Raw genomic sequence first — 15,825 nt, 5'->3', positions numbered from 1 at the left:
AAGAGATGGTAAATACACGGTAAACGATAATTCTCCTATTTCACGTGTTTAGAAATTGAATCGTTTCTTTGAAATTGGTTCTAAAGAAGAAACTTTAATTTTTGAACCTCATGATGATGCATATGATATATCCATTCCGTTCATCTGTTTTACTACAATATTTTGAAGCATGAAACAAAAGATGAAGTAGATCCAATACTCAAGTAGCCCACGCCAAAAGAAAGAATGGCCCACAAAGTTTTAACGGTCAGTATTTAAATTTTTTTTCGTATGACGTGGTCTACTTGAGATTTAGATATGCCTCATTTTTTTACTCATGCTTTAAATTCAACTGGAATAATGGATGAATGGTGTGGATAAGCAAAATGCATCACAGTGGGACCCACGGAATTTTGCAATATTCTTAGTTTCTGTGTCCAAAAGTAAATAGTCAAATCAGGTATGATATAAATGCATTCGGAATTTTTTTTTTTTTTTTTTTTTTTATCACGGTATTTACCATTTCACCCGGAAATAAACGGCCGTGATTTCGTGCACTTGAGTCAGATTCACGCGTGGTTCAGATTCGCACGTGTAGCTCTCCCCTCATATTTCCTTTCGTTCGGGGCTTCCTTTACACGCTTCCATTGCAAAGCCCGCCAATTCCTCTTCTTCCCCACCCGCCTCTGCGTGTAAGGTAAGAATTACCATTTTATCCTCAGGCTTACGTCGTTCCTCCTACTTATCTGCTAATGGGCGCGTTTGGATGTGCCTAAAATCGCAATCGGTTTGAGATTCTGTGAGCTCGTGGCAGCACGATAATAGGAAACAGTACCATTTTTATGTGTTTTCTGCCTCGATTCAAGATCGACGGATTTTCAGGTCAGTGGCATTGAATTTGGCGTATAAGCATTCTGCTTGAATCTGATTTTGTAGGGATATCCAAACGCGCCCTAAGGTGTCGCTTGCTCGTGTGGAAATGCCTGCTTGCGGAAACGGATTCGGTAAGTGGGGGATGCAGGGAATCGAGAAGCGATGCTTTCTCGCTGGAAAGAAATTCTGCTATAGCAGTCGATTTTTTTTACTCTTTTGAAATGTGCGGCATGTGGTTTTTCCAGGGGAAGCTTTTCTGTTCCATCGCTCATGCATTGAAAGTTTAAAAGATGCAGAAGAGATGGATCGTCTTCATCTTCTCCACACACTCTCTCACACACACACACACATTTCCTGCTTGAGCTTTGCCATGTCCACGTGCGTGTACAAGGCAGCTCATGCACATAGCTAGATAGGCAGAGAAGTGCTAGGGCTAATTGTAACACACGTGTGTGAGGTTTGGGCCATTCATCAGCTAGTGCCACTGGAAAGATGCCTTGTCCCAAACATAGGCTGGTTCATTCATCAGGCACGGCACACTTGCACGAGGAAAATGGATTGTTAGATGACCAGTCTATCAGTCCATATTCCTCACGCAAGTGGGGGTGCTGAAATCTATTAGATGAATGAGAAAACGTTACAAAGAAGGGAGAGGAACATCCAACCTCACCTCCTTAAACCAACTATGATCGAACTAAAATTCAACTTCTAATAAAAGGCAGCCTTGTGGAATCTTAAAACAATTTCGTTTTAACTAACAATGGCAGCTTGGAAATATTAAAAGAAAAGAGGTCTGGCTGTTGGTTGCCTTCCCATTTTGTTAGACCGTCTGCTACAAAAATGACATTAAACTGAGAGTTAGTTGTTGAAGGTCCACCCACCAATGCTGCAAAGGCCACAAGCTAAGGGTATTCCAATTTATCTGTCCAACCATTACTTGCGAATCATTTTCAACAATTATGTTAATGATGTTACGAAGCTTGCAAAATTGCAATCTGTCTACAATAGCACAAAATATTGTATGGCCTACCCAAGGTATTAAAAACGGTTACGTAATGGCTGTAGTAATGGTGGATTGTTACGTGTACTGTTAAGGGAAAAAATGGCCTGTAGTGGCTGTTAGTCTGTCATGGCTTGTATCATAACTGTAATGGTGGGGGTGGTTATGGCTACCGTTACAATTATTTAGTGCCTTGGGATTACCTAATGAGTGAAGCCTCTTTATATTTGGGCTAGGGTATTCTAATGATGGGTCCCACTTGATGATTGGTCTAGATGCTGCCCGCATGTGCCACATTGGTGGGTGGGCTTTGAATTGCCTTTTCAATCTCTCCATGTGAATCATCTTAGCATTTCTTGTGTTGTTATGATAGTAGCCAATTAGTATATTATCCTAGTGTGTCATGGTTGACAGATGGAAGCTACCACGCAAGGTTGTTGGTAGGGTCCCGCCCGAGTAAATTGACAAAATATATAAACAAATAGCCTTTATTATTATTATTATTATGATTATTATTTTCTTAGTTTATGGAGAATCATGAATCGACCTATGGAAACCTGGCAACTAAAAGGCTTTATTTATTCGTGGTTAATTATTCTTGGAGGATGATGGGTTTTGGTTTGATTCTGTATGTTTGCTTATTCGTATGGAGAATCATGGTTGGTTGAATCTCAAATGTAAGAGGTATTATATGATGCTCAGTCCAAGGAAGTGTTTTTCTTTTGTTTGACGTACCAATGGTTTTGGTGGGCCACTTCTAAGCCATTCATTTGCAGATCCCATTATTGGATGGGCATGCCCCAAAACCTCCCAATAAAATGATCCTCATCTTTTGATTGGTTGCATACAAATGGACAATTGCAAGCATTTGTCAATATCTAAAGGGCAAGGTAACGTTAAGATCATTTGATGGCGGAGATTTCATGGACATCTAGCATCCTTGATGTGTCGCACTACATGAACAATTTGATCAACAATAGGATAGCCCACATGTACGTCTTGCTGGGCAGACAAGTTACTTGATTGAACATTGTATATTGGGAATTTTACAAAAAAAACTATGTAATTAAATTCCAGTACCTTTTTCAAAAAGGTTTTCAATAAATTACCTCATTAATCTACATAATCGGCATCCCACCACCTTCTGTTACCTTTCTTAATGCATGCCGTGTAGGGTTGTACATGAGCCAAGCTAGCTCGAAAAGCTCGCTTGGCTCAGCTCGATCTAACTTGGCTTGAACGATGACTCGAGGCGACCCAAGCTTCATATAACCCAACTCGTTTTGAAAATGAACCGAGTTTGATCATTGTGGATCTTGACTCGACTTGAGTCGAACTCGGCTCGACTCGAAGCTTGGCTCGACTCGAATATATATTATATATTAATATTAATATATATATATAATATTTAAAAAATTTAGAAAAAAGTTAAAACTTAAAACTCTACCCTACTCGTCCATCCCTTTCTTACCCTTTCCCTTCCTTACCCAACTCGCCGCGCCTGAGCTCCACAGTTTTTCTCTCAGCATCAACAACAAGGTACCTTTATGGCTTTATCTAATATATATATATATATATATTATTAATTGAATATTTGATTTGAGAGTTGGGTCGGATGCGGGTTGGGTGGCTAGGTTGGGTCAGGTGGTTGGGTTGAATTGGGTGTGGGTTGGGTCGAGTTGCTGGGTTGGGTCGGGTGCAGTTGGGTGCTGGGTAGCCTGGGTTACGTCGGGTTGGGAGTAGGCTCGACTCGACTCAAGCCACTAGCTCGCCTCGAGCTCAACTCGAAAGGTTTGTCAAATAAGCCAAGCTCCAATGGTAAGCTCGAGGCCGAGGTTGACTCGAGCTCGAACTCGAGGAGAGCACGGACGAGTCAAGCCAATTTTGACCCACCTCTACTTGATTCTGCTCGATGTACAACCCTAATGCCGTGTAACCAAATGGGTTGGAGGCTTGACTAGGCCCCACTATGATGTTTATATGAAATCCACTTCGACCACCAGGTGCTTCATGCCATGTTAGGCATAAGGCTCAAAAATCAGCCCCATTTGTGATTCAGGTGGACCAAACAATTGGAAACAGTGCACAAGGTAATGCTTACCCTTCAAACTATTTCCCTTGGTGCAACCCACTTGAATCACGGATGGGCGTGATTTTTGGGCCCAAACCTAATTTTTTTTTTTTTTTTTTACAGCATTTGATGGTTGGAGTGGATTTCACAAAATCATCATGGTTGGCCTTGTAAAAATCAACGGTGGATGTTCCCCCCAATTGCTTCCTTTGGTGTGTTCCACTAGAATCACAAGTCGGCTTGATGTTTTGGCCATGGGAATAACGTGGGATTACACATCTAATGGTTAGAGTAGATTTTACATACACATCATGGTGGGCCTTGCCAAAAATTAAGGGCAAGCGTCTGTCTCCCAACTGTTAAAAAAATCGAGATTTATATTTAAAAAATGGAATTTTATCGGATACCCACCCTTGATTTTTCACGGGCCCCCACCATGGTGTGTATGTGAGATCTACATTGACCATTAGGCATGTAATCCCCCCATTAGGCTTAGAGCCAAAGAAGAAGAAGAAGAAGAAGAAGAAGAAGAAGCAGTAGAAAAGGGTGACTTGTGATTTAGGTGGGTCACACCAAAGGAAATAGTTGGGAGAGAAATGTACACCCTCGATTTTTACATGTCCCACCGTGATGATTATATAAAATCCGCTCCAACCATTAGATGCCACACTAAAATTTAGGGCCACGACCCAAAAATCAGCCCCATTTGTGATTTAGGTGGGTCATACCAAAGGAAATAGTTTGGAGGGTGGGCGTTGCCCTATACATTGTTTCCAATTGTGTGGTCCAACTGAATCATGGGTGGGGTTGAGTTTTGGGTCTTGGGCTTAACATAGGGTGCTAACGGAAGGTATTGGGATGATAATTACTTAAATTAATGAGGTAGCTTATTGAAAAAGGTACCGGAATGTAAATTATATATTAATTAGATTTTTTTGTTTGTTTGTAAAATTCCCTTGTATATTTATGGAGTATTAAAGCTGAATTTGCAATCTAGATTTGATTCAATCCAAGACTAGGGTAGGAGGCGTTCTAATGCAAGGGCATTTTCACACCGGGCTCGAGTGTGGTTGCTTGTGGGATGCAGGGGCACACTTGGGGTGGGTGGCCCATGTGAGGCAGCCCCCACCCGTGTGAGGCGGGTGGCTCGTGTGATGTGGGGCCCACGAGGGGGGTTTGGCTGAGGGCCTAACCCATGAGATGTAAGGCTTGGGCTATCAGATAAATGGATTAATTCGCCATGCTCTATCAGTTCGAGCTTTTAGAGCAAGTGGTTAATTGGGAGTGATTAATGCATGAACATTTTCACACCGGGCTCGAGTGGGGTTGCCTGTGGGATGCAGGGGCACACTCCGGGTGGGTAGCCCATGTGAGGCGGGTGGCTGGTGTGAGGCGGTACCCACTACTCATGTGATGTGGGGCCCACAAGGCGGGTTCGGCCGAGGTCCTAACCCATGAGATGTGAGGCCCGGGCTATGAGATAAAGGGATTAATTCGTCACGCTCTATCAATTCGAGCTTTTAAAGCAAATGGTTAATTGTCCTGCATCATGTTCCTTTTTTCTGTTTCCAGATTCCAATTGCTTGAATGGAGGGGGGTCATCGTGACTAAAATTGGGGTTTTGGCGGGAGGGTGGTTTATCAAACATCCTTTTGCATTTGTAGTGTTAAAAAGAGGCCTTGGGCCTTTCATGAAGGGGATAAGGTTCAATTGGGAGATGACTCTCGCATCTTCTTTTAGGAAGATGTTTGGTGCTTGGAGCACCATCTTCGTTGGATGTTCCCTATTCCCTAGTCTTCCACGCCGGATAAGGAGGGCACGACTTCTAGTTGCTTCTCTATCTTTGGAAATTAGCGACATACAGAACAAGCTTCCAGATTTCCTTATGAGGGACTCCTGGGAATGGAAGTTTGAAGGTTCGGGAAGTTTCATCATTAGATCCTCCTACAAGGTGCTTCAGATTCCGAGTTGTAATGCCTTTGGTGATACGACTGAATTCATTTGGTTGTATGAAGTCCTACCTGGGGAATGGCATGCGGTTGGTTTGTTGGAAAAATAGGATCCTTACAGTGGATACTCTCCGTAAAAGGCAAATGATTATCATGTACATGTGCTTCTTATGTCTTTAGGATGCGGAATTAGTTGACGATTTGTTCTTGCAATGCATCTTTCTCAGGCTAGCGTGTTGCATTTCCTCGACTTCGTTCAGGATTCTTCGGTGATGCCTTCATTGATTGGCCTGTTCTTTATGGCTCCGAATGGGGGTGATGCTGGGAAAAAAACGGAAATTTCTTTGGCGGTTGTCTCTTGTCAGGTTTCTGGTCTATTTTGAAAGAGCAGAAAAATATGCATTTTAATAACAAGATTTGCAATCCAGATTAGTTGTTTAAGAAGTCAGAGATAGATATGCTGTCTTGGGCTTTAGTGCTAAAGTCTTTTGTGTGTTGTAATATATATATATATATATATATATATATATATATATATATATATATATATATGTATATATATATATATATATATATATATATATATATGTATATATATATATCTTGTTGGGTTCTATTGGTGTGGTTTTGTGTGGCGTTGTGCCTGCTTTGTTTCAATAACATCGCGTTGGCTTATTTTAGAGAATCATCTTTAACTAAGTTCTCCAAGTTCCACAACTCACATTCAACAAGTAGGTTATAGAAAGAATCAAGAAAAAGATAGGGAAATGGGGATATATTGTGTTTTCTCTCCACAAGATTTGAACCAGAGAAGTCCCACCAAAAAGTTATATGGAAGAATCTATTTCCTATGGTTTAGAGTCCCATCTCTGGAAACTAAAAAGGAAATTTTGTCCAATCAAATTGGTTAATGGTGTATCTCTCAAATTCCATGCTCATGGTTCTTTATAGCCATAATACAAATCCTAAAAAGAGCCAAAGAAGCCAAGGCTAAAAGCCTATCGGTCAATTAATAAAATTCTCCAAAGTTGACTCAGATTTGCCACAAGGGACTAAACAAACAAGGAATTAAAGCAAAGAGTTCACTTACCAGTAATGCTTTCTTTGCATCAACTGCAAATGTATGCTGTGTGGTATGTATGGCCCATATGGCTTATGCAAAAGCTCAAAAGATTTCATATGGGTTGTATAAAGGCATAAATGGCTTCCTATTGAACTTCTGCATCCCCATCTCCAGTCCAATTGGTTCACTTTTTTAACCATCTGATTGGATTTATGGGTCCACAGTCCAATTGGATGGCGGTGCCAATGAAAAAGTAAAAAAGTCCAACTGGACTTGGATCTTGGCTTTATCTTCCCTTCACCAACATTGGGGTCCATTGGTGGACCGTGATAGATGCTTCAGTGGTTGTGCATTGGTTTCTCATAAAAAACAAATTAGTTTCTTATGAAAATTATGGGTGCTGGTTTGATCCTATTCCTACTCAAGCTAGTTAAGGAAACCTACCATTGTAAAAAAAGAGCCAGTTAAGGAAACCAAAACAAAGGCTTTTGTTTTATTTACCCTTTTTTTTTCCTACTTTTTTGGAAATCATGGATGCAGGTTCTATCCTGTTCATGCCCACTGAGGAAAATGCTGAAACAGCAAACCTTTATTTATTTGGTTATTTATGAAGAATTATGGACTGATTGGTTTATTCAAATTTATCATAGGATACAGCAATATCATGGCGATTCAGCTATTTCCGAGCTCATTTGCTGTCCGAACTCGTACAGTTGTAAATATGGGATGTGGAGGTTCGACCTTGGTTAAGTGATTAAGTGGCTGCAAAATATTTATAGCCATAGTTGGGTATTCAATTTTGGGTCCATGGGAAAGAGGCATGTTGTCATTGTCTCTTCATCGGATGATGAGGATGGAGATCGTTCAGGGAGTGCAACTTGCAGCTCTTTCAAATCAAAATTGGTCACATCAGTTAGTCAGAAGAAATGTAAAAGTTCAAAGGTGATTGACTCAAATGATCGATCATATAAAAGATCCCGTAAAGTAGAAAAGGTATATTCCCCCCCCCCCCTCTCCTTCCCTTCTGTGTTTCTGTGTTCTAGGTCTCTCAACAATTTTCTTACTGTTCTGCTCTTCTTCAATATTTATAGATAAGTTGGCTTGCCTGTTCCTGTTTTGCAATTTGATGATTGAACTTCAATGGCTTGAGGTGTGATAAAGTATAAACCCCCAGTACTATGTAAAAAGAGTCAATCTGTTTTAAGCACCACCATTAGGCCATTCTTATGTTCATGGCACTGGTTGTCAACCTAATTCTTGCATATTATTTCTGTGTTTGTTCTTTTGAATTATGTCTGTGAAATCTACGTAGAAGTGGGGGTTCAGACAGGCTGGTTTCAGAATTTAGAATAAATCTACAGATTAGGAGATAGTTTATTATGTTAGCATGGTGGAGAGGTTGAATTCTCTTCCCTCTCTGTTGTCGATAAATGTTGGTGGGTTTTGGAGTGGGGTGGTGGGTTTTTCAGTCAAATCTTTGTACAATATGCTTAGAAGAGGAAAGGGTCTCAGTTGATCTTCCTAACAGTGCACATGTGGAATGCTGGGTCTGCCACTGGTGGGGACCTTTTGATGGGTGTCTTGGACTAAGTGATAAGACTGTTACTCCTAAAAAAAAAAACCTTTACCATGACCATTCGAGGACAAGAAATATCATCATTCCCGATGTGTGTATCTTGTGCCTTGGGTTTGAAGAAACAGTGAACCACCTTTTCGTTCATTGTAGATTCTCTCTGAACATTTGATGGGTTTCAGATATATTGGATGATGCCAGGTTCAATTCAAGTTATCTTCCAAGCTTCGATGGGAGGGCCGAAACGAAGAAAGAAAAAAAACCCCTTTGGCATTAATTTCTATTAATATGTTCGATATGAAAGGTGTGTGAAAACAGAACATTCTGCAACAAAGCCGATTCTTATGAAGCTGTCTTTCGAAACATTATGAATGGAACTGTGAGCTAGCAGCTGGGGCAAAAGGAGTTTACTGGTTATAATAGGGTATTGATTGTTATTGGGTGGGGTGTGTAATGTCTTTCTCTCCATTCTCCAGATGATCTCTCATCATCAGCGTATTTTGTTTGGCTGCTTCGACTTTTTTTCTTTTGCTTGGTTCTAAATTCTAATAAAGTTGATATAACCATTAAAAAAAGGATCCTTGGTTAGAACAAGCATCCTGTCATATTGGGAGAAATTGATTACTTCAAAACATGTTGGAAACATGGTTGTCAAAATGGTTGAAATAGCTTAGGCAACTGACACTAGGTCACCTAGGTGGTCATAAGAAGGGTGTCTAGAAAATAACAACTTGCTTTCAGAAGGATATAGTAACACAGACACTCATTGAATACCTCTATTTACTCTCTCTCTCTCTCTCTCTCTCTCAATTAATTGGAAAAGAAGTTTTGTTAAGAGCCCTCGGTGAAGAATACAAAAGCTCAAAGCACACACTGAATCCTACAATACAATTAGACATTGTCAGCTCTCCAAACACCATTAGCACTGCACCTATTGAATTCCTTAAGAGCACTTGCCCAAAAGGCTGCACAGCATTTATATTCAGTGCCTCTGTGATTTTACACTGAATAAGGTTCTTGTCATTATTGTTAATGCTTTATGAAATAGATATGATGGATGCTTTTATAGATTGTGCTCCATCGGAGTTCCATGAAGTGGGCAATCAAAGAATCTCTACTTCATTATGATATGTAAATCGGTGATTGGGATTGGAGACCATAAATTTCGTAGCCCATCATGGGGATGGGTCAAAAAATAAAGGCGATTGGACTATGATAGCAATTTAATTGATTGATCGGACTGTTGGGATTGTCTGATTACCACAATATTTTAACTATAGCGCAAGAACTAAAGGCCCACTAGATAGTTCCAATCATTGTACATGAAAGCCACATGTACAGTGGAGACTGCTTGGGTCTATAAAAGCCTAGGTGGCTTCTTGGTCTAGTTGCCTACATGGATTACCTTACTTCTGTAGCTGACAGAAGAGAAGTACTTGTGGTGCTAAAAATTTGCTTTCAGTCTGGGGATTTGTGTTTCTAGTTGAATTTCTTTTTGAAAACTCGACTCGGCTGACTCAACTCAACTTGATCTGATTTCATCAGGTTCTGAAAATAACTTGATTTTGTCACGACTCAGTTAAAGAGTCGTTGAAGATTCGGTTGGCTCAGTCGAGTTGATTTGATTTGATTCGGCAAAACTGGAAAAATCTACTCGATTACTGAATCCTGGTACCCAAAAATTTAAAAAAGCTCAGCAGCGTTACTCCACTCAACTGACTTCTGATTCAAGTCGAGTTACTCCACTCAACTGACTTCTGATTCAAGTTGAGTTTTCGAGTTTTAAAATATGAATGGAAGTACTGAATTTTTATGAGAACTAGGGATATCTTATGAAATTGGGTTGGTTCTCTGTCTTCAATTGCTTTTTTTTACAACGTGCTGGCTTTTCTCACGTTTTAATTGCTTCAATGCAGGATAACTTCGACACGCTTTTTGAAGATTTTTGTGAAGATCTTCATGGGTTCAACGGGGACCCTGGTATTCTGTGGTTTAAATTTATGTTTTCTCAATAAATTGTATTTGCTTTGACACTGCTGGCAGTTTCTTTTAAAACCTTGGTATTTGACATGTCTACCTCCATACATCGGGAAAGATAATTATGGTCAATCGGGTACTTCACTTTCCATTGATTCTGTGACCTGGATTGCAGGCGGTGGTTAGAGCGAATCTGAAGATGAGTGTGTTGATGTTGTCACAATCTTATTATTTTTTTTTTTCACAATACAAGTAGAAGATGAGTGGATAACCTTGTACTTGGTGGTCTGGAACCTTAATTATGTGCTTAGAATTGATGGCACGTTGGCACCAATTAGCCCAATCCCAACTTGGGCCATGAGTATACTCATAGATCATAGTCAATCATTAGTATACTCATACTCTGAGAATTTGGAGATTAGAGGATCTGATGTTCAGGATCCTTGCCGCACTTGATATCCATTCCTGTATGCAAGTAACATAAACAGGGAAGTGCTGAAAGTGGCAATTTTTTTTTGGGTCTTGTCAGTGTCAAGGTCACTTAGGACTTGATGTAGCAGGGGAGAGATCTCTCGGTAACAAATGTTTGATGTTGGAGCACTGGAACAAGCTCTATTAATTGATAATTAGTAGTTGCATATACTTCTTTTTTGAAGAGTAATGGTTGCAATTACACTCCATACTTTTATTAGAAGAAAACCCAACTCCCAAATTTTAAACAAATCAAGGAACTGATTAAAACCGAAATAAGGATTTTAACTCCAACTGAATTTGAAACTGATTCATCATCATCATCATCATCATCTCTGCCTTGTCCCAGCTATTTGGGGTTATCTAAAACTAAGGAAGTAAGAATCCGTAATAAAATGCGGAAGTAACATTTAAACCTAAAAATGGAACGATTTGAAAAACTGAAACAATAAAAAAGAAAGATTTCTTCAAAAAAAAAAAAAAACAAAAACTAAAAGAAAAACTTCTAATTTGTAAAAATAGTAAATTGACAAAGTGTCCCTAATTTCTAGTAAAGAGTAGACGCTTAAGTGAAATGCTACAATGTAGTTATATTTATTATGTTCATAATTTTCACCCAACAAACCTTCAATGTATTTTAGTGGTAGTCTTCAGTGGAAGTCTATTCGTAGCTGCATCACAAAGCTGAGGCAATGACCTTCTTGCATGGAATTCTCTATCTTTTTATATTTTTTCTCCATTCCATTGATGGTGGAAGTGATTCTTTGACTGGGATCATATGGGGGATCATGGCTCATTCAGTTCCGTGAAGAGTAGCAATTCTTGATGTATTTCCTTTCATCACTAATCTCTTGCTAAGGAGGCAACTGATGCATTTGATTAGGGCTGCTGACCATTGTTTTTATTTTCTATTACTTTTTATTATGTCAATTTGGCTACTTTTCCCTTATTTTCTTCTGATTTACATTACCATTGCACGATCTCATCTCAGATTTTAATGAAGCAATGGTTATATTGGAAAAATTTACCTTTTGCCTTTTGTAACTACAAACATGGATTGCCAACTTACCTTTTGCATTGCATGGTTGCTCTGGGAGACCGGAGCTTATTTTTATCCTTTTAATTGTTTCTAGCTGAGAGGAAAAGAAAAGATGGACCAGATTCTGGATGGAGGGACACAAAGGAGCTATGGGTTGATAAGTATAGACCCCGTTCCTTGGCAGAGCTTGCAGTTCACAAAAAAAAGGTTTTCTAAGTTATGGCTGTCACGTCCTACTTAGCATGTCTGTTATGTTTCTCCTTATCGGTCTCATTTGATACTTGAGTTTCTAATTGGTATTTCTTACTCATGTGTTGATGGGTTGCATTTTTTTTTTTTTTTTAAAATTATTATTATTATTTTGGTGGTATATGCATTCGCATTATGGCAGTAGTTACAAAGAGATTTGGTTCTGAGTTTGGTGGTTGTGCTCCCTTCCGGAAATGGTCTGAAGTTGAATTATGTAGTAGTTTGAGTACGCTCAGCTGCTTAAGTGGTAGAGACAGCAGATGTTGTTAGAAATAGGTGTTCTACTGTCTTTGTTTAAAAATCTACTAAGCTATAAAAGTAGCAGCAATGTTAAAGGACTAAAGAATGTTTTCTTTTCTTTTTTGTCCCCTTTTTAAATGAATAGAATAGCTCCTTCTCAACTTAGAATATGGTTCTTATTTCCAAGCAAATATGATCTAGAACTCCTCTTTGTGCATTGCCCTATTGCGGGGTCAGTGTGGGCAGATATCTTCTCCCATTTCCAAGTTTTGTGGGCTCTTCCGGATTCAATGGAGGCCTGCTTTTGGCTTGGCATGGAGTGGGGATAGGAAAGAACAAGACTAGACTGTGGAAGATGGCCTTAGTTGTGGTTTGGTGGGCTTTGTGGGAAGAAAGGAATGCAAGATGCTTCAACAACATCTCCAAACCAGCGACTGCCATATCTTCAAGGGCGAGAGCATTACTTATTGAATGGGCTTCTTACTCTAACCTCAGGGGGGATTGTTGTATCAATTTTCTTCTTTAAGTTTGGGTCGCCCTCTTGGTGCCCCTTGTATTTTGTTTTGCTTTGTTTTTAATAAAGTTTAAGTTATCTTTCAGAAAAAATGATTTAGAATTCCTCTGAAATAAAATGTCTTGCACATTCGTTAAAAAATATTAATTATTCTGGTTTCGTGTTGCACTAATGAGGTGATCCATACCTGGATTTTGTATTCACTGAAGTCTTCGATTGGTAGCAGAATCTTCTGAGGAAAAAAGAACTGTTTGTGAAAGAAAAAAAGAAGAAAAATATGTAGAACTTAGTTTTAGATCCAATAAGGTTCCATTGCTTTTATAGAAAATCAGGTTCTTGGTTTGGTCATTGGCCATGCTGGTTTTAGGTGAATTCAGTGAAAGCCAAACTATTTTTTGTGACAATTTCAGTACTCTTAATCCTTTGACAGGAGAAGCAGAGACATGGTTATGTTAGTAGACATTTCCTTCGCTAAGTAAAGCTCACATTTTCAGCTTTTCCACCGGAAGTAGCAAGGAACACAGCTTTTTCAATCTTTTTATTTTCACAAGGGGTACAGATGGGACTAGATAAATATAATACATATGAACTTGATCTCACACAGCACTTTTTTTTCTGTGCATATCTTAGAAGTTCAACTTATTCAGTAGTGATTATCATGAAAGGCTGTTTTGTAAGCGTTTGAATTGTTGATGAACTGACCTACCATTAGCTCTCTCCTGCTCATATCACAAATTTTTTTCTTTTGGTTTTGTTTTATTTTACTTTAGGTATTTGAAAGAGCTTTATTTCTTTAGTTGTGTTTTGCAGGACATGAATTTGATACTGATATTTCCATCATTTTGTAATGCAGATTGAAGAAGTCAAAGTGTGGCTGGAAGAAAGGCTTGGAACTTCAAAGGTGATTTTGTTTTCTCACTAGAGAGGCCAATGGATTTGAGTCTATAGTTCAATGGCAGGTGGTCTTTTCTTCAACATTGAGGTCTTGGGTTGGAGCCCAATTACCTGCCAAAAAGAAAAGAGAGAGGCCGACATAATGGCTTATAGCATTGCAAAAGTAGTTAGAACATCATATATAGTGCAATTTTACCATTGATTAGTTGTACTAGTTCCTTTTTTAACAATAAATATCATCATTATCAAACATTAATAAATGACATAATTTGTTAATTAGGGAAAAAGCATCTGTTTGTCAACAAAGTAGATGATACACTAGAGAGGGAGGCAATATCTAGAAATTTGCAAAAGCGAGGGAGAGAAGTAGAGACAAACCATGTTAGATCCATCAAGGGCGAGGATCGGACATAAAAGGTGGGTAAACATTCTGGCGGCCAGATTAGAATAGGGCCAATATCATTTACTGTCAGAAAGGAATTTGAAAATGTTATTCACTTTTTGGTTGGTAAAGGTGACACAATTTGCTTCTAGAAGGATGCTTGGCCGGATGATGAACCTGTAGAATTGTCCCATCAGGAACTCTTTGAGGTAGCTATCGATAAGGAGGAAAAGATGCGGGATTGTTTTCAGTTAGTAGGAGAGCTGTGTTTGGAAATGTCAGATTGAGGAATTTATCGGACTCCGTAGCAGATATATATGCTAGTCTTCTTATAAACTGAATGAGCGCATACGTATGCTTCAACAAAGGATAGAAAGGTATGGAAATGGTCGGACAATTGGGAACTCTTGGTTAAATCGTTTTTCTCTGTGCTTATGGCTCGGGAAGGAGTATCTCCTCTGTGTTCAGAGGTATGGAAGGCCCCTGTCCCCCGAGACTCAAAGCTTCTGTCTGGGTAGCAATGGCAAGCAAGATACTCATGCTAGATAAGCTAGAGAAGCAAAACATCGCTTTCTCCAATATGTGCATCATGTGTAGGAATGATGGGGAATTGGTGAATCACTTGTTCTTTCATTATGTAGTGGCTAGAGAGGTGCAGTCATTATTCTCATCTCTTTGCGGGTTTCTCTGTGCTTCAGCAATTCAATTGAAAGTGTCGTGGTGGAATGGCCAGGCAGCCTGTTCAGGACTGTAAGGAGACACTTTGGAAGATGTGCTTTTCTGGGGTTTGTGGCAGTAAAGGAATGCATGAATGTTTGAGAAAAGCTCATAAATTGCAATTTTAAATAGGAGGATCCTTCATATGATCATCAATTGGGCCCGGTGTTTCGAATAGCGCCCGTAGCGTACGCTATGTAGCGTAGCATGGCCGTAGCGCTATGTAGCGTCCCAAATAGCGTAAATCCCCTGTAGCGTAGGCTACAAGGGTTGTAGCGCATGCTACAGCTACGTAGCACATTTTTTTACTATTTTATTTTTTTCCACGTTTTCTTTGTTTCTAATGTTGAGGAATGTGACACTTGTATTGTACTTGATACTTTTAACCTATGGGTTTTTTATTTCTTTTCATAATTGTGACTTGTGGTTTCAATTAGACATTATTAATTAAAGTGGTTTGCTTAGAAAGTTGTTGAAGTGATAATTATTTGATTTGGCTTATATATGTGGATTGACTTTTGATAAATGATAACTAATAACTTTTTTTAACATGATCTTTTAGGCATTTTTATATTTTTTCCTCCTTTTTTTTTTTTCCACTATTTATTATATTTGTCCTATTTTTAAATTAAAAAATAGAAGTATCTTGTAGCTTACGCTTCACGCTACGTTTTTATGCTACACGCTATAGAGGGTTGAGCGCTACGCATCACGCTACCGCTATTTAAAACACTGATTGGGCCCTTGCAAGACAAGAATTCAAAGGATGCATCAAGGCAAACCTTTGAAAAATCGTAAATGTCTGTAGGCTAATTTCAGCTTCTTGTAATGTTT

At 39.1% G+C, this 15,825-nt stretch overlaps 1 protein-coding gene across 5 annotated transcripts in view; it reads left to right on the top strand.

Annotated features, from left to right (window-relative positions):
- Nucleotides 1–563: 563 nt before the first annotated feature.
- LOC131243524 (cell cycle checkpoint protein RAD17) overlaps nt 564–15,825 on the top strand; it is a 38,332-nt gene continuing 23,070 nt past the window's right edge. For 2 of the 5 annotated variants that reach the window (XM_058242935.1, XM_058242933.1), the window contains exons 1-5: nt 726–983; nt 7,586–7,928; nt 10,425–10,488; nt 12,090–12,202; nt 13,852–13,899. In XM_058242935.1, the coding sequence (XP_058098918.1) occupies nt 7,743–7,928; nt 10,425–10,488; nt 12,090–12,202; nt 13,852–13,899 (411 nt within the window). In that variant the 5' untranslated portion in view covers nt 726–983; nt 7,586–7,742. Of the gene's footprint in view, nt 677–725; nt 984–7,585; nt 7,929–10,424; nt 10,489–12,089; nt 12,213–13,851; nt 13,900–15,825 lie in introns of those variants that run through there. The other 3 variants (XM_058242937.1, XM_058242936.1, XM_058242934.1) reach the window with 2 other exon arrangements.

This window comes from Magnolia sinica, chromosome 4 (assembly GCF_029962835.1).
Source record: "Magnolia sinica isolate HGM2019 chromosome 4, MsV1, whole genome shotgun sequence".
Classification (NCBI taxonomy): domain Eukaryota; kingdom Viridiplantae; phylum Streptophyta; class Magnoliopsida; order Magnoliales; family Magnoliaceae; genus Magnolia; species Magnolia sinica.
The sequence above is the reverse complement of the archived record's forward strand: the minus strand, read 5'-3'. Positions and strand labels throughout refer to the sequence as shown.